Here is a 25522-nt window from a genome sequence, read left to right on the forward strand (position 1 = left end):
AGCCAGAGGTGCAAGTTTAGTGTATATAAAACAAACTTCCTGTTCAACCGCCTGCTATGTAGAAACGCTCATTAGTTTTAAAGGATGGTAGAAATTAAAGCTTCATCAGTCTAAGAAAAAAATTCTTGGCTCGAGATATTCGTCACTGAGGAAGTCTCACTTTTCCCCCTTGCAGTTATAGTTGTTGCACATAACATTGGCTTACATCTTTAGAGAGCAAAGTTTCTGGTCTAAAAACACAGGAAAAGGTGGCTTGACCCTCAGGGTGGGTGGGTGGCCGAGAGGGGGCAGGAAGGATGTTTCTGGAGTGTGGCTCATGTTCTGTTTATTGATCCTGGTGCTGATTACACGGCAGTGTTCACTTTGTGAAGTCTGAGAGCTGTATCTGTGACACGTGCACTTTCCTTTATGTACGTTGTATTTCAATAAAAGGTTTTTTTAAAAAGTAGGGCCGCTTGAAAGTTTTTTTAAAAATTAAATACTTTTGAGATTGGCGCAGCTGCACAGGCTACGTCTGTTTTCTATTTTGATCGCTCTGTTTCTCGAGATGACCACATCTTTCAGCGGAAATGAGTCAAAGCCACTCTGTCTCGCTTTTCCAGCTGAGCATGTTCAGTTTCAATGAAGTAATGAATGAACTTGGCCGCACCACCCCCAAGCCTACAACAGCAAACAGAGGGCCGTCGGCCAATCAGCGGGCACTCAAGGTATTCAAGTTGAGTTCAAACAGGACCACGAGAGGCCAATCAGCGCTTGCGGTCCCGCCCCCAGAGCCCTGCTCTGGCCAACCACAAGCCCAGAAAAGCCAAAACACGGCGGCAGGCCAATGCCGGGCAGCCGCACGGCGCGGCCCTTCTCCAATGGGCTCGGCCCGGGGAAAAGAGAAACAGTGCCGCCCCGCAGGCCGCAGGATTCGAATCGAACGTCCCCCACAGCGGCGGGGGCGTGACCAAGCAGAGCACCGGCCTATCCGCGGCGGCGGCTTGCGGCCCCCGAACGTTGGGACAGCCCGGCCCCGCCCCGCGCTGTTGTTTGTGGTGTCCGCGGGGGAGGCGGCGGAACCACAACATTCGCCGGGCGGCGCGGCGGAGCGGCTGGGCGGCAGCAGGCCGGGGGCCGCGGGCGGCGAGGGCGAGCTCAGGGCGGCCGCGAGCCCCGATCGGCGCCCGGCCGAGCACCGGGCCTCGAGTCTCGCCATGTCGGTGAACATGGAGGAGCTGCGGCACCAGGTCATGATTAACCAGTTCGTGCTGGCCGCGGGCTGCGCGGCGGACCAGGCGAAGCAGCTGCTGCAGGCGGCCCACTGGCAGTTCGAGGTGAGCGCGGCCGCGCCCGCCGGGCCCCGCTGTAAGCCGCCCCTCCCCCACCGGCCGGCCCCGGCGGCGGCGGGGTGTCAGGGATCGGGGTCGCGGGTGGCCGGGCTCTGGAGGGTCCTCAGGGCCGGGATCGCAGGCCAGGGTCGGGGGAGATCCCCCGGGGACGCGGAGCCGCGAGCTGGGCAGGCGGGGGCGGGGAGGGGGACTCTATTTATATCGGCCGGGTAAGACGATCCGCGGCCGCCGGGGCTTGCGTGGGGCGCGGGGAAGGGGCCTGCAGGGGCTCAGGGCCCGGGGGACGCTCAGGGGGTCCTCGCACGTGGGCCCATCTCTAGCGTCGCCGGGCCAGGGAAGAGCCGTCGGTCCCGCCGTCGGTGGGGGGAGGGGGAGGCAGGCCGAGGGGCTAGGGGCTCGCGGTGTTCGGATGTCGGGGTCCCGGGCCTGAGCGCGGCGCCGCGGAGACGGCGAAGTCTGGCGGGGTTGGTGGTCCGGCGGGCCGGGTCCGTTAACCGCCGCTCTGCATGTGTGTCCACAGACCGCCCTGAGCACGTTTTTCCAAGAAACCAACATTCCCAACAGTCACCACCACCACCAGATGGTAAGTGCCGTCGGGGAGGGGGCGGATGGGACCCCAGACCCCCTTGCCCTGCTTAGCAGCCTCGGGCCCGGGAGGGCGAGCTGATGAGTAGGCGGGGGGCGGGGGGTGCGTGGGCCTGTCCCGGCCCGACGGGTGGGTGTCCTAGCCCCCAGCCCACCCCGGTCCGCCGAGGGGCGCGGGCAGGGCCGCTGTCAGCCGCAGGCGGTGACAGCCATGTTGCCGGGGAGCGCCGCGCCGCGAATGTAAACAAAGAGCCAAAATGTCTTCCAGGAAAGAGCAGCTCCCACGGCCGGCACCCGCTTGACCAACTTTGGGATCTGGCCTCCTGGGCTGCTGCATATTGACCTAAGGCCTCGAGCCCTCCGCTGTGCTCCGGGAGGGAAGGGGCTCCAGAGTTGGGGGGCAGGAGGAGGAGGGAAAGGTAGCCCGAGGAGAAGGCAGGAGCCAGGAGCCGGAAGCCACTAGTAGCTTGGTGGCAGGGAATGGGGAGGGAGACTGGGAAGGGAGACTGGGAGACGCCTAGACCTCTGGGGAACTCGGAAGCCCAAATGAAGAGCCCTGAGAAATGCATGGGAGTTGGGGGTGTTTGTGTTTATGGGGAACCCCCATTCCCACCTACACACACCCAGCTTTAAAAGGAACAGGAAAGGAATCACAGACCTGGGCTCAGGGAGCTGGAGTCTGTACCCACAGTATATGTTTACCTTCTAAAGACCAAAGGGCTAGGAAGGTCTTGCCTCATAGTGGAGAATGGACGCACCCTAGGCATGGCGTTCGCAGACTTTTGACCTAAGACAAGGCTGAGAATTTGCATTTAATCTCAGTATGTTACATACATAAAGTACTTGAAGTGGTAGTGCCTCAGGCCTCCTCCAACCTGGCCCCTAGCTCCAACCCTGGCCCCTGGCTGGAGCCTTTGCACTCCTGGCCCCCCTCCACCTTGCTTTCTACCCTTTCGCTTTAGAAGTCCGAATGCCTTCTCCATAGCTGCCTCCCTCCTCCCCCCACTAGTTACCCATTAGCCCTGGTGGAGGAGGGACGCCGGTCATCAGCGGTGGGGCTTGTAAAACATTATTCCAGAGATATCTGTTGTGTGTGGCTTCTGGAGAGATTTTCTGGCATTTTTAAACCTGTATGTCCTTGGCCATGGCTCCCTCCTCCAGCCTTGCCCAGGGGGTTACACATTCCTCGGCTGGGTCAGGGCTCCCTGTTTGTGTCCATCTTGACCGTTTTAACTAACTCTTCCCTTGGAATGGCTCATGCTGTATCTAAAACAAAAACAAAACTGCGGTTGGAGTGTGATGGGAGAATGTGCCAGCTGCAGGGTGATGGCAGCTGAGGCCTGGCATTTTGTTAACCCAAGGGGGGTTTGTCTCCCGGAGACCCTCCCCTGCACCTGAGCGTGGGATATCTCTGGCTCCCACCTCGTGCCTGAGCCTGCGGGCTCCCTGCCTCCAGCTCACTGGCTTTTCCTTCCGCTCAAAAGAGCCCTGAGGTTTGCTCCTGCCGCTGAGGCTCCCAGCCTGGCCAGTCCACGTGCGGTGCAGTAAATACGGAGCTCATGTTTAAGTCCTGTTACTCCTCTGCAAATCTCAGGATTGTCCTTTTTTGAAGCTTCCCTCAAGGGAGGCCCCAGGCCTTGTAACAGACATTACCGATTGAGGTATCCATCAGTGCACAAGTATTGAGTACTTCATGCTTCCTTGAGGAGTTTGCAGTTTATTTGGGGAAATAAATCAAAGGGAAAAGTTAAATAAAAGCACTAGAGACCAGTTGTGGCATCATAGTAATACCAAAAGTGGCCCAAATCATGAATAACTGGCAAGTGATTGGCCCTTAGCTTCCTGCAGGTTCTGGAGGAAACTCCCCAGATGGTTAAGGAGAGCTTCTGAGTTGGATTTGGAAGGGCTCAGAAGAGGAGAAGGGAGCCTTGGTGGCACCACAGTTAAGCTCTTGGCTGCTAACCAAAGATTGTCAGTTTAGACCCACTCAGCAGCTCTGCGGGAGAAAGACCTGGTGATCTGCTCCTGTAAAAATTACAGCCAAGAAAACCCTATGGGGCAGTTCTACTCTGTTACATGGTCGCTAAGAGTCGGAGCCGACTGGATGGCACACAACAAAGGAGGAGAAAGATCGCAGACCGGAAGCAGTGGGGCTGAGGAGATTAGAGGGGGCCACAGACACCAGGCTCCCCCAGTAGTTGCTAGAAACACATAGAGCATCTGCCCAAGCCTTTGATTTTAAAGAAAGAAGCTCCAGGGAGGTTTAATAACTTGCCCAAGGTCACCCAGGCAGGCAGACACAGGCCACAGAGGGGCCCTGTTACCCATCTGGGCCAGTCTGCTGACGAGGTGGCCGTTTGGCGACAGGAGACTGCCCTGGCTTGGGGAACTGGGGAAGTTGGTCACGATGCTGTGATGCAATTGGCCTCTGCCCCCACCCCCCATTCATTATTTCCTGCTGCCGAGAAGTCAGCCCTGGGGGGGTGGTGTGAAGGGAGGAGGGAAGCATTCTGGGTGGGGCCAGGCCTCTGCACGGAGTCCTTCACTGGTCCTGAGGACCACAAGGGTCCCCTGGGTGCTCTCTGAGTCCTCAGGTGCTGCTGGCCCTAGTTAGCAGGGTGGGGTGTCATCCCCCTCCCTCATGCCCCCTCTGCTGCTTAGTTTTGGCCTGGGTTTAGCTGTAGAGCTGTGAAAGCTCCCCTCCTTTCAAGGTGAAGAGCTGGAGAGAGTCTTGCTTTCCCCACCCTGGAGCCTAGGGAGGGGCTGCTGTTGCTAAAATTAGGAGAAATTCAAAGAAGGACTCCCTTGGCTTCATGGGAAAGGGAGAAGCCACAATGAGGCCAGACCGGATCTGGGTGGTCTTAGGTCTCCTGCCTGCCTCTTCCCCACGTCCCTAGTGAGACCCAGCACTGGATGAGCCCCACCCCTGCTACAGGATCTCTGAGCCACTAACCTTGAACAGCAGGGTTCTGGGAGAGCACGAAGCCCCTGGGGTTTGTATCAGGCGTGCCAGTGGGTCTGGACCCGGCCCATCTGGAGGCTGCCCCTGAGTTACAGGACACTGTGGACTCTAAGCCCCTGCCCTTCCTAGCTGGGGCTGCTGTGCTGCAGGAAGGAAGGGAGGGGGAGAGCAAGGAATTTGGGGAACCCCTCTCCCAGTGTAGGAGCAGAAGACTACAGATGTGGGAATGTTTGTAACTACCCCCAGGAAGAGGGCTGAACAGACATACTTGCAGACCCTGGCCAAGCCCAGGCAGGAAGCATGGGGAAGAGCCGGGGAACAGGAAACCCCTGTTTTCTGACCTTGGGGGTCCAGGCACAGCCTTGCACTTGACTCAGACAATGCAGACTATGGGGGGCAGGATGGGGGTTAAGCTTGGGCCTGTAAACCTGGGAGACTGGCATTGCACCTCCACAGCTTACTATGGGTGTTTGGGTCAAGTGACTTGAGCTGTGGGCCTCAGTTTGCCCATCTGTAACAGAGAATAATCATAACGCTCCCCTAGGCATCTTTGTGAGAAGTAAGATAGTAGATGCCCAGGCTCCAAGACCTGGCTGTCACTACTGTCAGTGTGAACTAAAAACACCAAGCAAGTGTAGCTTCTCTGTGGCTGGCACAGGAGGGAGACCCTCCACCTGGCCACTCTCCCTTGCCCGCTGAGCTGGGAACATCTGAGGGTGGATTATCCAGGGAGCCAGCTGGTCTCCTTACCCAGGGTGAGATGCTGAGCAGCGGTGTCCTGGGCTGCTCCCTTGTCCTCTCCCTTTTAATCTGACACCTGAGCTTCTGGTCTGAATTAACCATTTACTTCTGATACTCTTGGAGTCCCTGGGTGGTACAAACGGTGAATGCACTCTGCTGCTAACCCAATGGTTGGCAGTTCGAGTCCACCCAGAGGCACCTTGGAAGGATGGCCTGGCAATCCAATTCCCAAGTCACCATTGAAAACTCCATGGAGCACAGTTCTCTGACGCACATGGAATTGCCATGAGTTGGAATCAACTCTATGGTAACAGGTTTTTCTGATGATATCTCAGGACATCATTTCCAAAGCATCACTGAATAAATTCAATAAACCAAAACTCACTGCTGTCGAGTCAGTTCCGACTCACCGTGGCCCTACAGGACAGAATAGAACTGCCCCACAGAGTTTCCAAGGCTGTAGTCTTTACAGAAGCAGACTGCCACATCTTTCTCCCATGGAGCAGCTGGTGGGTTCGAACCACCAGCCTTTTAGTTAGCAGCCAAGTGCTCAACTATGGCACCACCAGGGCTCCTTCAAATAAGCTCAGTAAATGAAACCCGTTGCTGATGAGTCAATTCCAACTCATAGCGACCCTATAGGACAGAGAACAGCCCTATAGGGTTTGCAAGGCTGTAATGTTTACAGAAGCAGACTGCCACATCTTTCTTCTGCAGAACAGCTGGTGGGTCGGAGCCAATCTTTTGGTTAGCAGCCGAGCACTTTACCACTGTGCCACCAGGGCTCCTAAGTGCAATACCAAACCAAAACCCACTGCTGTTGAGTCGATTCCGACTCATAGTGACTCTACAGGACAGGGTAGAACTGCCCATAGAGTTTCCAAAGAGCGCCTGCTAGATTCAAACTGCCGACCTCTTGGTTAGCGGCCGTAGCGCTTAACCACTACGCCCAGCCAATACTGACAAAATAAACCCCTTACTGAGCTTAGTGGAAACCTGGTGGCGTGCTGGTTAAGCGCTACGGCTGCTAACCAAAAGGTCAGCAGTTCAAATCCACCAGGCGCTCCTTGGAAACTCTATGGGCAGTTCTACTCTGTCCTATAGGATCGCTATGAGTCGGACCCGACACGACGGCAACGGGTTTGTTTTTTTTGGTTTATTGGCTTGGCGGGGGTACAGGAGGGCATCTGTCCTGTTGAAGCTGCCTGTGGGCAAAGAAATGGAAGTGACGGCAGGACTGGCAGCTGAGCCCAACAGGTAGGCTCTAGGACCGAGGAGCGGGCAGCCCTCCCGACACTGTTCTCTCCCCACAGATGTGCACTCCCAGCAACACACCTGCCACGCCCCCCAACTTCCCTGATGCCCTGGCCATGTTCTCCAAGCTTCGCACCTCCGAGAGCCTGCAGAGCGGCAACAACCCCATGACGGCCGTGGCCTGCTCCCCCCCTGCAAACTTCAGCCCCTTCTGGGCCTCATCCCCTCCCAGCCACCAGGCGGCCTGGATCCCACCCTCCTCCCCGACGGCCCACAGCTTTCACCACCTCCACCACCCACAGCCCACGTGGCCCCCCGGAGCACAGCAGGGGGGTGCCCCGCAGAAAGCCATGGCGGCAATGGATGGCCAGAGATGAGACTGGATGCCGCCGGGCGGGCGCTGGGGGGTGCTCAGGGCTGGGGGGCACTGGGGGAAGCCGGGGAGGGGGGAGCCAGGGAGGGCGGGGGTTTCCTGAAGATCGCACTGGAAGATTTTATAAAAGGATTTTTGTGGGGGTGGGGGGCAGTAAACTTCCTGAGCCTCTTGGGTCCTTGAGGAGTGTCTCTTCAGGCAAGTTGTTTTTTTTTTTTCTCTTTTTAATACATATAATATATATAAATATATGACTATAATTAATGTACGTGAGTATGGGGCTGGCAGACCTGGGGTGTTGAGGTCAGAGAGAAAGAGCTGGGAGAATGCTTCCCTTGGGCCAGCACCCCTACCTGTACCCAGTCCCAGTGGCTGCTTCTAAGCCACATGACATGATCTTGCAGCCTTGGTGTCTTGGCTGCCTCTTTTAAAAAGTCACACCTGGAATTGGGAGAAGGGGGACCGCCACCCCTCCAGACCAGGGGCAGCCAAGTAGCAGTTGCAGGAGGGGCTCCCAGAAGTGCCTGGTGGCCGGAAGTGTGGAGGCCCCCTGTGCCACCCCGAGGCTCCCCGCACCTCCAGCCTGGGAGCCCCCAGACCCAGGAGCCCTAGGTGGCTCTGCGGCTCATCCCACCTCTCCTTGGGTATGGAGGCGGATACGGGACTGAGGAGCTGGCTTGAGACAAAAGCCCAGGCTCTGCTGTCCCATCCCACGGTTGTCCCATGGACATCCTACCTCTCCTGCCACGTGTCCAGGGTCTGAGGAGATGGGCCTGGCGGAGAGTGCGCCTTTGGGTTTCGTTCTCAAATCAGAATCTCATCTCACCATGGTGAAATTTTAATTTAAAAACTTAAAAACACTTTTCTAACTTCCCTGGTTTGCAGTGCTTTCATTTACCGTTCTGGGAGACGTGGCTTTCTTGGCGAGTGGAGGCATTCGGCTGCATCGCACTGGGGAGGGATCAATGTTTTCCGCCATTTTGCTGGCTTGGGCGTTTTCTCCTGAGGGGACGTCTGGTTCAGGGGGTTGATGGTATAGGCAGGACTGAGGTCCAGTGTAGGGAAGAGAGAAAGGCAAGTCCTGACTTGTTTAACCTCTTTCCTCCTTGGCCCATGGATGACATGAGGCCCTCCAGGGAAGACGGAGGACCTCCCCAGCAGAGCCTCAGTGCTCTCCTCAGAAGCCAGTTTCTTCACCTGAGGCCTGGCTCACCTGGTGGCCTCCTGAGGGCAGCCTCACCCCTTCTCCCTGGCCCCCCCCTTCCAGGCATCTCCCTACTGGGCCAGCTCTACTGTCCTGCCCTCAGCTTCCTTTGAGGTGGTGTGTCCCTGTGTACGTGTTGTATGGCCATGACCCAAAGGACAGCCAAGGTTGACGGGAGCCATCACGATAGGGCCATTCCCCAAAGAGATTTGCTTCCATTCCCTGCTCCCCACCTTCCCTGTGACCCCCCAGGTGTTAGAACGTAGGTGATGTTGACAACTGGCCCAGCAACCCCTCCCAGCTTCTCCAGGCAGGTGGTCAGGGGGATGGGGAAGAATCTGGTCTCCACCTGTGGTGGGAGTGGGTGACTGGCACGAGGGTGGGATTCTTCCTTGAGCCCTTCCGTAAAATACACACACACACACACACGTAACATACCTACACACACGTAATACACCTACACACCCACGTAACATACCTATACACATGCACACACACACACACCCTTTGGGGTCTCCACTGCTGGGGTTGGAGGCATGCTCTTTCCTATTCTGCCCTCCTGCCATCACCCTCTCCCTAGGCCTAAGAGAGACGCAGTTGGGGGTGGGGGCCCAGCAGGTTCTGGCCCAAAGTGAAGTGAAACTTGAGAAAGGCCCAGCCAAGCCAGTCTCCCAACTCTGCTTCTGGGTCTTCTCAGATCTTTTCAAGCTTGTTTCTGGGGCAACCCCTCCTCTAGCAGAGCAGAACGTTCGGCCCAGCTGCCCATGCCTGCCTTCTGCATGGGACCCATCTGTGTCTTCTGAAGCTGGGTTTGGCCTTTCAGTTTTGTTTCCTGAGGTGGGGCCCTGCTGGGAACCCTCAGAGTCCTCCCACCACAGCCATCACCCTGCCTACCTGTGGTTTCCCCTGTGAGGAGGGGGAGCCCCCAGCAACTCCCGGTGGGGAGGCCTGGAGGCCAGGCCCTTGGGTGGTCATGCTAGGCCCTGGGTGAGAATGCGGTGGTGTGCTTGGGCGCGGGAATTGGGGTTGGTCTGGGCTGCTGGGGATGTCAGTCCTTGGCCTTTTGTGGGTGTGAGGAGGGCTGGTTGGTCTCCTTGCCAAGCAAGTGAATTTGGACTTGAGAACAGGGAAACTGAGCTGGCTGACCTTCTGACATTTCATGGGCAGGGGTGGTGCCTGAGTGACAGAAATGGAGCTGGGGCAGGCGTGGAGGAGGGGTGGCCCTGTCTTGCAGGGAAAAGGGCACAGAAGTGGGGGTGTTCAAGCTGCACCACCCTTCCCACCCCACCAGAAGCCTAAAGATCACCTGGATCTGGTAGATCAGGGCAAAGGAGGGGCAGCCCCTCCTGTCAGACACATCCACTGTGCCCCCATAATACACCCAGCCAACCCACCCCCCTTGCCACTCTCTCCTTCCTGTGTGATTCCGCCGCCCCCTCTCCTCACACCCTAAAGCAAGCCTCAGGCCCCCAGCTTCATTTTCCCACGTCACAGGTGAGATGGGGGTGGGGGGAGCCCCGCCTTTGATTCCGACTACTACTTTCCCTCTGAGCCATGGGAACAGAGCTGAGGGCAAAAACCCTCATTGATGATGTTAGGATTTTATAGGCCTTGGGGTGAAGGGCACCCCTCATTTGTCGGGGGCACCCCAAAGTCTAGCTGAAGGGGGCTGGAGAACCCTCCACACCCAGGGCTCCTCTGTTGGGGTTAGGCAGTGCGGGGTGGAGGGGCTGTCCTTGCAGATGCTGCACCAGCCTAGCGCAGCCCCACCAGGGCCCCTCTGTCTCCTCCCACCTCCACGACCTTTAGCACAAAGGACGGATGAAGTGAGTCCTCTAGTCCACAGGTTTTGGGGGGCTGGTTCTGGGCGCAGCCAGTGTGGAGAGCACATTGAGCTGGACTGAGCCCACCCCTTCCCCCCACCCTTGCACACCTCGTCTCTGTCCTCCTTGGGGAGAGAAGGGGAAATGGCCGTGGCAGCTCCTGGGTGGCCTTCAGGCCGGGCTGTCTATGGGGCCGCCTGTTGCAGAGTAAGGGCAGCAAACACCCTTCCCAGGTAGCTGAAGGCGTCTACTTCTGGTTGGTGGCACTGCTCCCATAGGCCCCATGCCAGGCGCTGGGACCTGCCCTGAGCTAACAGTGGGAGGGCAGCAGGCAGCTGCCACCCTCACCTTCATGCCAAGGTACAGCTTGCGCACGGCACCGCAGGTCCCACCCTACCCGGCATGCCCCCGTGAGCAGGCCATCCTCAGGCCGGCACCCCGGACCAGAGTGCAGGGCTGGAGCCAGGGAAGGCAGCAGCACCCCAGACTAGCTGAGGTCACGAGGGAGCTGGTTGGTGGGAGGACAGGTCCCACTCAGGCCAAACCCGTCCCCAGTCCCAGAGTCCAGCACCCTCAGAGAATGGCTCCATCTGCCCGGGCGGGACTCTTGTTCTCAGGCTGTTCCAGACCCACCTTTCGAGAGGAGATCTGCCCCCTGGGCCTGGGGCAACACTGGAGGTGCTCCAGGGTCTCCTGGCCAGCAGTGGGCACCTCCCTCCCTCCCTCTGCATCGCCTTCAGAGCCTCCCGACCCCAGTGTCTTCCTAAACATTTATTGACAACTCTGCTCAGTGTGCAGCAGTGGACCGAGGTCCCCGGGTGGGCTCCTCAAGCCCCTCCTGAGGAGGCATGTCCGTGTGCATCTCTAGCCCCACGGGGCTGCCTGATCGAAGGTTTGCTAAGTCAGGGCTGGGTGGGTGCACCACGTTCGATTGGGAGAGGCGCCCCTCGGAGGAGACGGGTCTGTCTTTCCGTTGACGTGAAGGGGCTGAAAGAGAGGAAGCACTGAGGTGGTTTCTGCCTTACTCCCCACGCCCCCTGTAGGCCACATGCTGCCCACCCCAGCTTGACCAAGGCCCAGGGAAGCTGAGAGCAGCCTCACTAGCCAGGCGGAGCTGGGACCTGAGGATGGAGAGAGTTAACGGCCCCGGGACCTCAGTGTAAGCCCGGGGTTCTGGCCTCTGAGTAAACAGTGAAGGCTCCTTTATCATCTTTGTGAATTAAACAACGAAATAAGCAAGGCCCCTGCTGGGGCAGAAGTCTGCCTTGCTGGTGACGTTTCCTCCATTCTCCATCAATACAGAAACGATTAAGGCAACATTCAAACAGATAAAAACAAAAAGCCGTTGCCGTTGAGTCGACTCTAACTCGTGGAGACCCCATGTGTGTTAGAGCAGAACTGTGCTCCCCAGCAATTTCAATGGCTGATTTTTCAGAAGTAGATCCCCAGGCCTTTCTTCCGAGGTGCCTGTCAGTGGGCTTGAACTTCCAACCCCTTGGTTAGAAGCTGAGTTAACCGTTTGTACCACCCAGGGACTCCATTACACAGGCAGATGGCAGTTTTTGCTAAGACTACCCTCCCCTGCTCTCCTGTTTCCGTAACATTTTAAGTGTTGCACCTAAGAGCTCAGCTGCTAGCAAAAAGCTTGGCAGTTCGAATCCATTAGCTGTTCCTTGACCTGATGGCGATGGGTTGGGTTTTTTTTTTTTTTAGTAGACAGTGAAGTGCTGGGGAGAAGGGAGCTAAGTACCCCAAGAAGATAAGAGTCCTGGGAGCCAGGGGCACTGGGCCCACTGTCTGCCACCTGTCCCCTCCACCCAAACTGCCCGTGGGGCCCAGCCATGCCTCACTTACCAGTGCTGGCTCTAGGGCCGGATAGCCTGGCTTCCAATCCCACCTCTGCCACTTCCTCCCTGTGTGACCTTGGGCAAGTGCCTTGATCTCTCTGTGCCTTGGTTTTCTCAACTATAAATGAGGCTAACAATGATCCCTACCTCTTCACTGGTGTGAGGATTAAAAATTGGCTCATATGTGTAAAACTCCTAAACAGTGACTAGCTGGTGAGGAGCGCTCAATAAAGGCGAGGAGCTGGGACCACCACTAGCATTTATTTCTTTCCTGCATCCTCCACCCCTCAGCCCACCAAAAACCCACTGCCGTTGAGTCAGCCAGAGACACCAAATGCTGGAGCTGGGAGGCAGGTTAGACAGCATCTAGGGCTGGGGCTCTGAACCTGGGAGGGTTGTGTGTGGACTTCAGGGGACCCTTGAGCCCCCTGAAAGTATTTGCAAAGTGTTGTGGGTACATGAAGGAGCCTTGGTGTGCGGTGGTTAAATAGCTTGACTGCTAACGAAAAGGTCAGTGGTTTGAACCCACCGGTGGTCTGTGGGAGAAAGATATGGCAGTTTGCTCCTGTAAAGATTTACAGCCTTGGAAATTGACTCGACAGCAATGGGTTTGGTTTTGGTTTTGGTTGGTGGGTACATGAAGGTGGACGGCTTTCATTACATTCTCACTGGAGGCCTAACTCTAAGAAGCACTGATCTAGTGACCCCTTGTGGACAGATGAGAAAGCTAAGCCTGGAGAGGGGAGATGCTCAGAGTCACTCTCTTCTATAAGACAACCAGCCTGCTGGCTCAGGGCGTGGGCCCCTCTTGGCCCCCATGTCCTACAATGTCCCCAGGCCCTTAGGCTCCCAGGCTTCCAGGCATGATTTAGTTCCTGGTGAGAATAAGGACTCTGGGGTTCTTCCAGGCCTGGGGGCGGAGAGGATAGGGTCAGGCTAAAGAGTTCTTGGGGGCTGTGCCATGACCCCATGCACACCAGCTGCTACACAGAGCCCGTGAGCGCTAAACCTGAGAAAGTCAGTGCATCGGAGCAGGGGAAGGACTCTGGCCTGGAGCCAGAGCCTTGGGTTGCAACCTTGTCCCTATTTTCTCTTCTGTAAAATGGAGACAGCAACAATATCTACCCAACAGCCTGGCACACAACAGGCACTTGGTAACTATGAGTTTTCTCCCTTTTCTCCCCACCCCATCCCTCAGCTCCCCGGCCCCTCCTCTTTCCAGGAAATAAAGGTATAAACCAGCAGTAAGCAGGAAAGGGGGCTGGCAAAGCAAGGAGGAGAGGCCCAGGCATATTGCTAAGGCTGCCCAGAAGGACACTCCACCCACAGGGAAGCTACCTGAGTTGTTGCCAGCCAACATCTGAGCACTCTGAGGCCGTAAGGGCAGCTGGCCACTGTTGCCCATGGGCTGCTGCCGTTGAATGTGGAGCCGGGACTGCTGGGACTTGTGCTTTATAACCCCTGGAGCTGACGACGACAGTGGGAGGAAAGGGTCAGTGCTGTGAGGCACCAAAGGAGAGCTCTGTGGGTACCCATGGGGATGGCAAGAGGGCTGCAGGGCTACTGGTTACAGCCAGCCTCAGTTGGGTCCCTTCTTGATCTGAATTCATGGATACGACCCTTATGAGCACTTCATTTGTTCACTTGTCCATCCACCCATCCAGTCATCCATCCACTTGTCTGTCCATCCATCAACCGTCTGTGTACATCCATCCAGTCATCTATCCATTCATCCATCCATCTGTCCATTCATCCATCCACCCACCCACCCACCCACCCATCCATCCATCATTTCATCCCATCATTCATTCATCTGTCCACATATCCATCCAGTCATCCATCCATCATTTCATCCAAACATCAGTCTGTCCATCCGTCCACCCCCCCCACCCATCCATCCATCCATCCATCCATCCAACCAACCATCCACCTGCCCATCCATCATTTCATCCAATCATCCATCCATCTGCCCGTCCGTCCGTCCGCCCGCCCCCCCATCTGTCCGTCCATCCATCCATCCATCCAATTACTCAGATATTCTCTGAGGATATACACACATCAGCCCTGTGCCGGGTGCTGGGTGAATTTTCACCCCAGGTTTATAGCTCTAGAGGGGAGACAACTAGAAAGGTGCATCATAGCTATAATACAAGATGGGAAGTGAGAAGTAGCACTCTTCAGCTATGGATAACTAGCAGTGGGCCTTCAGGGAAATGCATAATCACTAAGGGATGGGGGCTCAGGAGAGGGCATCTTGCTGAGTTTTGAAGAAGGCGTAGGGCTTGGCTATGGTGATGCTGTGAACAAGGCTGAGACAGGGCAGCATGACAGTTGCAGCATGAAGATGAAAGATCAACAAGAAAAGATGGGGCCACAACATCCCAGCTAATTGGCCGAGGCTGGATAGCTGTCCTCCACCTGCAAGCATTTACCTGGTGGCTTTTGGAGACTTGAATGTTGGGAGTCAGGGAACTAGAGAAGGAAGGAGCCCAGAGTCCCCAGTGACCCAAAGAAGTGCCTGGTCTGCTAAGAGATGGATGGTCCCTGTGGGACCCCGGATACTCACCATCTTTGGTCAGGATGCCCGGCAGCCTTGTATCCATCCGTCCCTTGTAAATATGTCCATCCAGACCCAAGATGTCCACCTCGTCATGCTGTGGAGATGGACACACATTCATTACTGTTGCAGCTCCCAGAGCTTTCCTCTGCAGGGCCAGGGTTTCGAGCACTGTCCTCCCCTGACTCTTGGCAACAAACAGTACTCCCAACTTCCTGGGGATTCGGGGTGGTACCAGGGCAGAGCAGTAAGGTGAAAAGAAGTGGAGGCAGTCTCATTCTGAGGACCTGTGGTGGGAGGCAGTTGTGCTGTGTGGGCAGGGGCCTGTTTGGCCTCTTCTCTTGACAGAGGATAACACCCTGAGACTTTAGCTGGGTCAGCTTAAGAAACTGCCTCCAGGCAGACGGCTGTTGAGGTGAGTTCTGGTGGTTTTTCCCGAATGACTTGAGAATCTCTGGGGACAAGGGCCCTCCCTCCCCAAGGTAGCCCCCGACCTTCATGGCAATCTGGATCTCCTCGGTGGGGTATGCGCCCTGTGGCAGGTGCTGCAGGCGGCTGCGACGGTAGGGGTAAGTGAGGGTGTGGCTGCCTCCGCAGCGCCGCGGCACAGGTGCGTAGCTATAGTCGGCCATGTCCGGCACCCTGTGAGGAAGAGAGCCATGGAGTCACTTGGTGCAGGCCACCAGAGACACACCTATGGGGAGAATGGCCAGAGGTAAATGGGGCAGCTCTCTTCAGGGGTCTCTGGGAACCAGAGCAGGAGCAGGCAGGCAAGGGAGCAGAGAAACCTCAGGCCAGGTCATTCTGAGGAACACACACTCACACATACACACCCATACACACACTCACATGCACGCCCATAGTCTCTTGCACATATGCCCCCACCCTCACACACATACATGGACACACACACACACACACACTCTCACTCTCCTGCTCCTCAAATGCTCCTCTATACCCCCAGCATGGTTCCAGACCCCTCTACTAGACTCCCAGGCTAGACGCACATCCAACACACACAGAGAGTAAACTGAAGCCCCAAGGAAACAGGCCTCATTCCATCCGCCCCTTTTTGCCTTGCCAGGCTGTGGGAGGTAACCTAGACACACACACATACTCACACTGCCACACATTCACAAGCACTCACTCAACTCTCTCACACTCACACTCTCAGCTCTCTCACACTCACACACACTCTCAGCTCTCACACACACACTGACACTCTCTTACACTCACACTCTCACACTCACCCTCAGCTCTCTCACACTCTCACACTCATACTCAACTCTCTCACTGTCACACCCACTTGCCCTCACACACATTCTCACTCACTCATACACGTGTACTCACTTTCTCTCTCTCAGGGCTCTGCCCTGCAGTGGGGTGGGCATCATGCTGCCGGGTGTGGGCAGGAGCCCAGGACCACACCCAGGGCTCCCCACCCCACCATGGACTCTCGCCCTCTTACCGCTTGTAGCAGGGCGAGCTGAGGCACTGGGCCTGCAGCAGCTCACGGATCATCTGGCTGCTGGCCTTGACAGAGCCACCGAAGTGGATCTGCACCTTCTCGATGTCCATCAGCATCTTGGAGTGCATAGTACGTAGGCGCCCCACGCTCCGCTCCATCTGCCCCAGGTCACCCCGGGGGAAGGTGCCACCCAGCTTTAGGCTGTAAGTAAGGGCAGGGAAGAACAGTGGGAAAGGCCAGGCCTCAGGAGCCAGCTCCACCCAGACCTTAGCCAGGGCTGCACCTTCTGGAGCCCACTGTAGACATGGACCCTCCTGCCAGCTCCAGGCCCCCTAAGGTAGGACTCTGTGGGGCCACACCAGCCCCACATACTGAGGGACCCTTAGCCAGACTTGCTAGGGAGGCTTTTCCTCAGGTGGTAAAGTGTGGACCAGTCAAAGGGGAGAAAGCTCTAGCTGAAGCCAGGGTGGAAGAGTTGGAAGTCGGCCACTTGCTCCTCCCTGTCACCTTCACTGCACACCAAGCCCCCCATACCCAGAGCTCCTGGGGCACCAAAATGCACTCTGCAAACCACCATTGTGGCTGAATCCCATCCTGAAGAGGTGGAAAGGGAGTGGATAGTGGGGGGACAGGGGGTGCCCCACTGCCAGACCCTCCCTTCACTGAGCCCTGCCTCCAGCTGGGTGTAGCAGGACCCTCCACCTCCTCCAGTCCCAGGTTTGCTGAGGCAGCTGAAGGAGGTAGAAGGAAGCGCTCTCCAGGGCAGTCTGCCCTGCAACAGCTCTCATCACGACTCCCCAAAACTGTCGCTGTAGAGTCAATTCTGACTCACGGCAACCCTGTAAGACAGAGAACTGCTCCATAGGGTTTCCAAGGCTGCAGTTTTTACAGGACCAGACTGCCACATCTTTTCTTCCACAGAGTGGCTGGTGGGTTAGAACCGCTGACCTTTCAGTTAGCAGCTAAGTGCTTAACCACTGCACCCCCCAGCCTCCTCCCATAACTCCCAAAGAGGGGCAAAAAGGAAGGTTATTCTGAGCTCTTCCTTCTCCTTCCTGGTACTCAAGTCCTGGGAAGTGCTGGGGAGTCCTGGGTGACCTCACGGGAGGAGGAGGTCTCCACACTTCTCCCCAAAACTGCAGGCCCTCAGAGTGGCCTCTCCCTGCCTTCCCTGTCCAAAGCTGCTGGGACTCCCTCCGTGGCCCATACTTGCGGCTCTGCTGCCGGACCTGCTCCAGTTCAAAGATGGTATAGGGCCGGATGGACCGGTGCCAGGGCAGGCCTGGGCCTACAGGTGTCACGGGGATGATTCTGGGCAGGGACAGAGAGAGGTGGTGGGTCCCAGTGAGAAACCTGATGAGCGTCCAAACACACCGCCCATTCCCCACACCCCACCTGCCTAAGGACCTTTCCCGCTGCCTGGGATGGAGCCGCCCAGGAGGGGCCTGCTGGGGAAGGCAGAGCAATGGAAAGCAGGCTAGGCACACAGGAGCCGACCCACAGAGGAAGGGAAATGAGAGAAAAGTTTGGGCAAGCCGGAATGGAGGAGATGGAGCCTGCTGTCCTCCGCATCACAGCCACCAGCTGGGCCCCACAGAGGAGCCAGGACTCGGCCAGGTGTGGGCACTCACTGTCCTGTCACAGGTGTCTCCAAGGGACGGTCGCACGAGAGGCAGTGGAAATGTGCCAAGAGCTGCCTGTTGGGAATGGGGTGCACACCAGGTAAGCGCCTGTTGGGAGGGCCTGGGGTGGGGGTAGAAGACTTGGAGAACTGGGAAGGTGTGGCCCCGTGCAGCCAGACAGGCTGGGAGCTCGGCTCCTTGGTGCTGGGCCCCAGGCAACAGAGGCGGGTACGGGCCTGGTCTCAGAAGCTCACCTGCTTGTCCACCTCCACCTCCCCATACCCACTTCTAGGAACATCCTGCTGACCCAAAGCCAGCAGGTTCCCAGGGGATTCCCAAGGGTGCCTTGTGATTCTCCAGGGCCCTCTGGTGGCCAAGGCAGGAAGGCCTGGATGCAAGCCTGCCACAGGCCAGGGCTCCCCAGGGGCTAGCTCAGCTTGTGATGGTCTTGGGCCCCCTCCACCGGAAGGCCCAGCATAGCACAGGCCTGCCCAGAGAGCCTGATGCCTCCCAACCCGCCCCAGCAGGAATCTAGCCTCCTTTATCCTGTGATATGAAGTGGTCTGGGCTAGAAGACCTTTCCGAGCTCTGAAATTCTGTCCCTCCAACCCTGGAGCTGTTCATTTGGGGGACCCCACCCCAGCCCACTACCTGTCCTCAGCCTCCCTGCCATCTCTGGCCTCACCTCCTCATGGCAGCTGCCTCGTCGGCCTGGTAGAGCGGAGAACGTTCTTTGAGCTGCTGCCGCAGCGATTTCCAGCGATCCTCCAGCATTTGTTTCACTGGGTCCAGCTCCAGGCGGTCCAGCTGCAGGGGTGGGGGCGGGGAGGACCAGGTGAGTGCTGACTAAGAAAGCAGGTGGTGGGACCTGGCCCAGGAGAAGGTGGTACAGTCCCTGGGCAGGTGTACAGTGAGAGCCCTGCCCGCTTGGAGCCCCCTTGCCCTCGCCTTGTTATCCATTTCCAGTAGGAGCTTGTCCAGCATCTTCTGCCAGTCCTGCTCCTGCCCGCTCATCTTGGCCACAAGCTCCCGCATCATGTGGTTTAGCTGCTCTGTGGTGGCGTCAAACTGGATGCGGCTCACTTTGCCTGCCAGGGCGCTCTTGTCAGCTTTCTGCCCAGGAGAGAGGAGAAGGCCCTCATGGGAGCAGGGCCAGGAAGTGCCCAGCCCTGGAGGGGTCGACCCCTGACACTGACACTCAGCAGGTCTCCTCGAGCCCACATTCCCTGACGCCTGCCTTCCAAAGAATAACCAGTGACATTTCACACCTACTCTGGTGGCTGTTATTAGGAAAACAGAAAACAAGTGTTGGTAGGAAGCGGACAAATTAGAACCCTTGTGCATTGCTGGTGGGAATGTAAAATGGTGTAGCCACTGTTGAAAACAGTTTGGTGGTTCCTTAAAAAAATATATAAAATTACCAAGTTGTTGTTAGGAGCCATTGAGTCGATTTTTGATTCATAGTAACCCCATGTGACAGAGCAGAACTGCCCGATAGGGTTTCCAAGGCTGTAAATCTTTATGGAAGCAGATTGCCACATCTTTCTCAAGTGGCAAGGCTGGTGGATTCCAACTGCTGACCTTTCGGTTGGCAGATGAGCACTTAACACTGCACCACCAGGGCTCCTTATAGACAGATCTTAAAAGAGCACAATGCTCAAGGCAAACATTCTTTACTACCTAAGCTAAACTACTGTTTGATTTTAAGTAGGCTTCAGGGGATATTTTTGGTTTAAGGTTTCAAGATTATCTCAGGGAAACAGATTCAAGGATTCATCCAGCCTCCATGGCTCCAGAAAGTCTGAAGTCCATGAGAATTTGAAGTTCTGTTCTACATTTTCCCCCTTTTAGGCCATAATCTTTATGGAGCAGATTGTCAAGTCTTTCTCCTGCAGAGCTATCCCACCGACCTTTCAGTTAGCACTGTTTTGCCACCAAGGCTCCTTAAAAACTACCATATGACCCAGCAATTCCACTCCTAGGTATATACCCAATAGACCTGAAAGCACAGATTCAAACAAATACAGGTATTCCCTGGACTATGAATGAGTTCCTTTCCTAAGTCTGTCTTTAAATTGAATCTGTACATAAGCCAGAACAGTTAGGTATGGTTCATATCCAACACGAATCAAATGTTTGTCTTAGTATATAGTGTACCTTTCTATGCATAAAAAACACTAAACACTTCCAGATACACTAAAACACCTTTGACGTAATAATACAGTGATAATAATAATAATGTTTTTATGCACATTGCACAGTAGCACCCGTTTGTTATCGTGAACCATTGCATGTACCTCGAATTTTTAATATAACAGGCTTTATGGGGGTTGGTTCTTAACTATGCATTGTACATAGGTTGGATGTTCGTAACCTGGGGACTGCTGGTATCTGCACACCAATGTTCATTGTAATGTTCATCCTTCAGTGGCCAAAAGGTGGAAACAACCCAAAAGTCCACCAACAGATGAATGGATAAAGAAAATGTGGTATATCCATGCAATGGAATATTACACGGCCATAAAAAGGAATGAAGTTGTGTTATATGCTACCGGATGGATGAATCTTGAAAATGTTGTTTGTTGTTGTTAGGTGCTGTCGAGTTGGTTTCAACTCATAGCGACCCTATGTATAACAGAACGAAACACTGCCTGGTCCCACACCATCCTCACAATCGTTGTTATTGAAAACATTAGGCTTAGTGAAATAAGTCAAACTCAAAAGGACAAATACGGTATGGCCCCACTTGTATGAGCTACCTAGAATAGGAAGTACATACAGACACAAGTTCATCAGTGGTGACCAAGAGCTGAGGGGAGAGGGGAGTGAGGGGTTACTGCTTGAGGGGTACTGGGTTTCTGTTTGGGGTGATGAAATTTTTTTTGGAAATGGATAGTGGTGGTGGATGCTCAGCATGGTCAATGTCATTAATGTCGCCAAATTGTACACTTAAGACTGGTTGAAAGAGCAACTGTTTTTGTGATATGTAGTTTGCCACAATAATAATAATAATAAAAAAACCCAAACCAAAGCCGTTGCCATTGAGTCGATTCCGACTGATAGCAACCCTATAGGACAGAGTAGAACTGCCTCATCGTTTCCCAAGGAGCAGCTGGTGGATTCGAACTGCCAACCTTTTTGGCTAGCAGTTGCACGCTTAGCCGCTGTACCACTTGGGCTCTGCCACAACCCCATTTTAACCCCCACCACAAAAAAAAAAGAGCACCAAGTGAGATGGTCCTGGGACACAGGTGGCCCTCAGGGGCCTGAGCTTACCACATCAATCTCCATCTCCAGGTGCTCCCTGTTGGCCTTCTCCTTCTCCAGCTTCTCTATACCCTGGTACAACACCTGGGAGGCGGGGTGAGCAGAGAATAAAGAGGGAGGAAGATAGGGCAGGGGGCCAGAAGGGGTGGGTGGAACCTGGCCTTGCCCCACCCCCTCTCCGTTGGCCCTCACGTCAATGTCCTTCTGCTTCTGTCGGTGGTCCTCGATGAGGTTGCTGGTGGTGATGTTGAGCTTCTCACAGTCGCCCTGCACCTGCAGAATGGCGCTCTGCACATGGCCCAGAAGCTCCTCGTCCTGAGCAGGAGGGACAGAGGACACCTATCTGAGGTTATTGGGGCACCCCATCCCCGTCCCCCCTATATGATGACTCAGCCCTTACAACACCACCCACAGACGAGCTCACTTCCCACCCCCTTCTGGCTTTTGTCAGTGGCCTTAGCAATTTCCCGCTGATGGTGGAGAAAGCTGTGCTACTCCTTCCCTGTGTCCGCCCAGGACCCTGAACCCTGGTGTGGGGTGCTGCCTGGCTTAGTTCTACTTCCCTGCCCCTCAGATCCCGGGATCCTGAGTGATTAGTACAGGTGATTCAAGATGTCCTGCAACCAGCTCCCGAGACTTGGGGTGTGGGTTACAGCCTGCTCCCCTCACCTGGGCTGACTCTGAATTCTTGAGTTCAAGAGGCAGGACTCAAGAACTCGCGGCCCTCCCATCCCCACCACCCTCCTCCCTCTCACCAGCCTACCCTTTGAAGGAAGTTGGCAAGGTTCCAGAAGAGTGGTGTGTAAGGGTGCCAATGTCCCCTACCATGGACAAGTGTCCCAAGGGCATGCGAATGGTGTGTCTCCGTGCCTAGCCAGCCTGTTTCAGCTCTCCCCCACAGTCTCCTGTCCCCAGACCTAGCCCTGACTGCCCTCAATGTGACTCTGCGAATGGACCAGGGGCTCCAACATGGAAAACTGACCCTCAGGCTTAAACACGCCCTGGCTGGGGCACTTTATCAGCCACTTCTTCTGTGGGCCTTGGAACAGCTCTTCCCCGGGGGCCATGTCTGTTCCTCCAGGAGGGAAGGTGGAGTATCACCTGGCTCTGGAGCTTGGCTTTCTTGGAAGGTCGGGAGGCGGCCAGGTTGCTGACCATGTCCTGGAGCTGCTCGTAGCGCTGTACCAGCGTGCTGACCTGGTGACTCACGTCTAGGCTGCAGGCAGGGCAGGTGGCCTCAGGGTCAATCTGGCCAGGTGCCAAGGTCATCCGGGCCTTGGAAGGGGTCATGCTCATGGACAGCAGTGTGGAAGAGGAGGTCAGCATGCTCTCGATGATCGTCCTGAGCTTGTCCAGCTGGGTGCAGCAGGGAAGTCGGGGGCAGGGAAGTGAGGTGAGACATGGCCGTGTTCTGCCCAGGCCCCACCACTAGCATGGTGCGCTGCCTGCCCTGCTGTGATACAGGCAGTTGCCACTTCCTCAGGGGTCACCGAGTGGCACATAGTAGGTGCTCAGTGTGTGTCCACTGGGTAGTGAACAGAGTCCTCAGGGAGTGTAGCATTAATGCTGAATAAAGCTCTTGCAGGAGGGAGATTTCCGGAAGCTTCTCCAGCCAGCCCGCCCATTGGTCTGGCGTGAGAACGGATCTCCTTTAGCTGAATCCTAAAGTGGTGATGGTCTGTCAGTCAGTCTGTACCACGTAGAGCACCCTGACAACATGAGAGCACTGCTCCAGGCTCTGAGGACACTGGGTGGGAGGGGTGGGGTGGGGGTGAGTGGACTCACATACGTTCTGTCCCAGTCTAGCATGTAAATTATTAACAATAAACGAATGTGGAAAGTTCTCAGGCTATTACAGCGGTCTCTCACGGTCTCTGCGGGTATAAACCCTTCCACATACACTGCCTGCTCTCTTCTGTGTGCCCTGGTCCTAGTTTGTCACCACAAATGATGGGTCCACAGGTGGATACCAGATTCAAAGGCAACCAATCCCTGTGACTTGTTAAAAAAACTTAAAAAGAGGAGCTGAGGCAACCCGTGCCCCTCTCTCTTGGACGTAGAGAGAACCCTAAGCTGGTAGGGGGTAATGAAGCAGAAAAGATGTTGCAGGGGCTGGGGCAGCCATCTTGGACCATGTTTGAGGGGTAAGAAAGTTGATTGCAAGCAGAATGGAAGAGTGATGTAGTCAGAGTGAGAGAGATGAACAAGGACAGGGAGACAGAGGCACAGACAGATGCAAAAACAGACAGAAAGGGACAGCAGGGAGTGGCCCGTGCCCAGAGCTGCTCCTGTGGCCTGGAAGTTCCATTCTCCCAATGCTCTACACGTGTACACACTCACAACACCTCTCTCTTTCTTCTGAGTTCACTGGGGCTTTGTTCCTTGCAACCAGAAGAGCCTAAACAGTGGCCAGCATGTCACAGGGCCTCCAGATACAAAGGAGTGAATGAATTCTTTCTAGAAGAGAGGAAGAGACTTCCTAGAAAACTAGACATTTGAGTGGACTCTTAAAGAAGCAGCAGCAGCACAGGAATAAGGGTTGAAAGGACGTTCCAGGAAGAGGAACAGCATGATGAAGCAGGAGTGTGCTCAGAGAAATGTAGGACACTTCCTGGAGGCTGCTAAGAGCAGATAAGCACTTTGGAGCAACAGGTGGCTCTTGCACACACTATCTGCTGCCCTTCAAGTCCAGCACTGGGCAATCAGGGCCTGCGGTCATGACACGCTACATGTCGCTGCTCCAGCAAACTTGGGAGGGGACCCAGAATGTGGCTTTTAGCACAAAATGTTTCCTGACATGAACCCCAGTGGCTTTTCCTATCTGGTCCTTCTAAGACTGCTCAGAGGGCTGTTCCTGGTTCAGACACTCCTTCTGGGGTTACCAAGAATAGCATCATTCAAGATTCAATGGCAGATACCATCAAGAAAGTGAAAAGACAACATGCAGAATAGGAGAAAATATTTGCAAATCACGTATCAGATAAGGGTCTAGTGTTCAGCATATATAAAGAACTCGTACGACTCAACAATATAAAGACAAATACCCCAACTTAAAAATGAGCAAGGATTTGAGTAGACATTTCTCCAGAAATGGATAGGAATCAAATCCAGGTCTCCCACACAGAAGGCAAGAATTCTATCACTGAACCACCGATGCCCCATTCCCGTTGCCCCATTGCCATTGAGTTGATTCCGACTAGTAGTAACCATATAGGACAGAGCAGAACTGCTCCGTAGGGTTTCCAAGGAGTAGCTGCTGGATTCCTACTGCTGACCCTTTGGTTAGCAGCTGTCATGGATTGAATTGTGTCCCCCAAAAATATCTGTCAACTTGGCTAGGCCATGAGCTCCAGTATTGTATGATTATCCACCACTTTGTGGATTGTGTTTTAAGTCAATCTCTTTTGAGATATAAAAGAGAGACGCAAGCAGAGAGATGGGGGACCTCATACCACCAAGAAACAAGAGCCAGGAGAATAGCGAGCCCTTTGGCCCCCGGGTTCCCTGCACTGAGAAGCTCCTTGACTGGGAAGATCGATGACAAGGACCTTCCTTCACAGCTGACAGAGAAAGAAAGCCTTCCCCTGGAGCTGATGCCCTGAATTTGGACTTCCAGCCTCCTAAGACAGCAGCTAAGCTCTTAACCACCACGCCACCAGGGCTCCTAAGGCCCCATTCCAAAAACCAAAAACCCCAGTGCCGTCAAGTCGATTCCGACTCGTAGCAACCCTATAGGACAGAGTAGAACTGCCCCATAGAGTTTCCAAGGAGTGCCTGGAGGATTCGAACTGCTGACCCTTTGGTTAGCAGCCGTAGCACTTAACCACTACGCCACCAGGGTTTCCTAGGCTGCATTAGGGCAGCGCAAATAAAAACCACAATGAGATACCACTTCACTCCCAGTAAGCAGGTTATAATTATGAGGACAGATAATAACATGTGTTGGTGAGGATTGGAGAAATTGGAACCCTCAAACACTGCTGGTAGGAGTGCAAGATGATACAACCCTTTGGGAACACAGTCTGGCAGCTTGTCAAATGGTTAAACAGAGTTATTACCACATGACCCAGCAATTCCATTCGCAGGTATTTAAACGAGAGAAATGAAAACACAGGTTCATGTGTAACTTGTCCACAAATGTTCACAGCCCCGTTAATTCATAATCACCAGGAAGGGAAACAACCCAAATGTCCATCAACAGATGAATGGACACACAAAATGTGGTATGGCCACACAAGGGAATATCATGCAGCCACAAACCTGAAAGAAGTACTGGTATACGCCTACATGTGGATGACCCTCAAAAACCTGCTACGGAAGGGGACAGAGGCTGGCTGAACGGACATGGAAATAGAGGGTGGAGAGAAGGAGTGTGCTGTCTCATCAGCGGGACAACAACTAGGAGTATATAGCAAGGTGTATATAAATTTTTACAGGTGAGACTGACTTGATTTGTAAACTTTCACTTGAAGCACAATAAAAATTTAA

General features: G+C 55.0%; 2 protein-coding genes across 2 annotated transcripts in view; one reads left to right on the plus strand and one right to left on the minus strand.

Annotated features, from left to right (window-relative positions):
- The first annotated feature begins 936 nt into the window (after window positions 1-936).
- UBALD2 (UBA like domain containing 2) lies at window positions 937-7293 on the plus strand. Its single transcript, XM_049860945.1, has 3 exons — window positions 937-1316; window positions 1852-1914; window positions 6933-7293. Exons 1-3 carry the CDS (start codon window positions 1197-1199, stop codon window positions 7248-7250), a joined length of 501 nt encoding a protein of 166 aa, XP_049716902.1. The 5' UTR covers window positions 937-1196; the 3' UTR covers window positions 7251-7293.
- A 3722-nt stretch (window positions 7294-11015) lies between these two features.
- QRICH2 (glutamine rich 2) overlaps window positions 11016-25522 on the minus strand; it is a 38710-nt gene continuing 24203 nt past the window's right edge. Inside the window, exons 13-24 of the mRNA XM_049861376.1 lie at window positions 22136-22390; window positions 21227-21349; window positions 21044-21118; window positions 18716-18880; window positions 18453-18574; window positions 17777-17842; window positions 17355-17456; window positions 16146-16346; window positions 15172-15319; window positions 14687-14774; window positions 13459-13587; window positions 11016-11260 (exon numbers count right to left, since the gene is read on the minus strand). Of these exons, the coding sequence (XP_049717333.1) occupies window positions 11061-11260; window positions 13459-13587; window positions 14687-14774; window positions 15172-15319; window positions 16146-16346; window positions 17355-17456; window positions 17777-17842; window positions 18453-18574; window positions 18716-18880; window positions 21044-21118; window positions 21227-21349; window positions 22136-22390 (1674 nt within the window). The 3' untranslated portion in view covers window positions 11016-11060. The remainder of the gene's footprint in view (window positions 11261-13458; window positions 13588-14686; window positions 14775-15171; window positions 15320-16145; window positions 16347-17354; window positions 17457-17776; window positions 17843-18452; window positions 18575-18715; window positions 18881-21043; window positions 21119-21226; window positions 21350-22135; window positions 22391-25522) is intronic.

Source organism: Elephas maximus, chromosome 19 (genome assembly GCF_024166365.1).
Source record: "Elephas maximus indicus isolate mEleMax1 chromosome 19, mEleMax1 primary haplotype, whole genome shotgun sequence".
NCBI lineage: Eukaryota > Metazoa > Chordata > Mammalia > Proboscidea > Elephantidae > Elephas > Elephas maximus.

Excerpts from the sequence above, each read along its gene's own strand:
- UBALD2 (XM_049860945.1), top strand. The coding sequence starts at position 1,197 with ATGTCGGTGAACATGGAGGAGCTGCGGCACCAGGTCATGATTAACCAG. Across the intron at positions 1,317-1,851 it reads CGGCCCACTGGCAGTTCGAG|ACCGCCCTGAGCACGTTTTT; the intron begins GTGAGCGCGGCC and ends GTGTGTCCACAG. Across the intron at positions 1,915-6,932 it reads GTCACCACCACCACCAGATG|ATGTGCACTCCCAGCAACAC; the intron begins GTAAGTGCCGTC and ends CTCTCCCCACAG.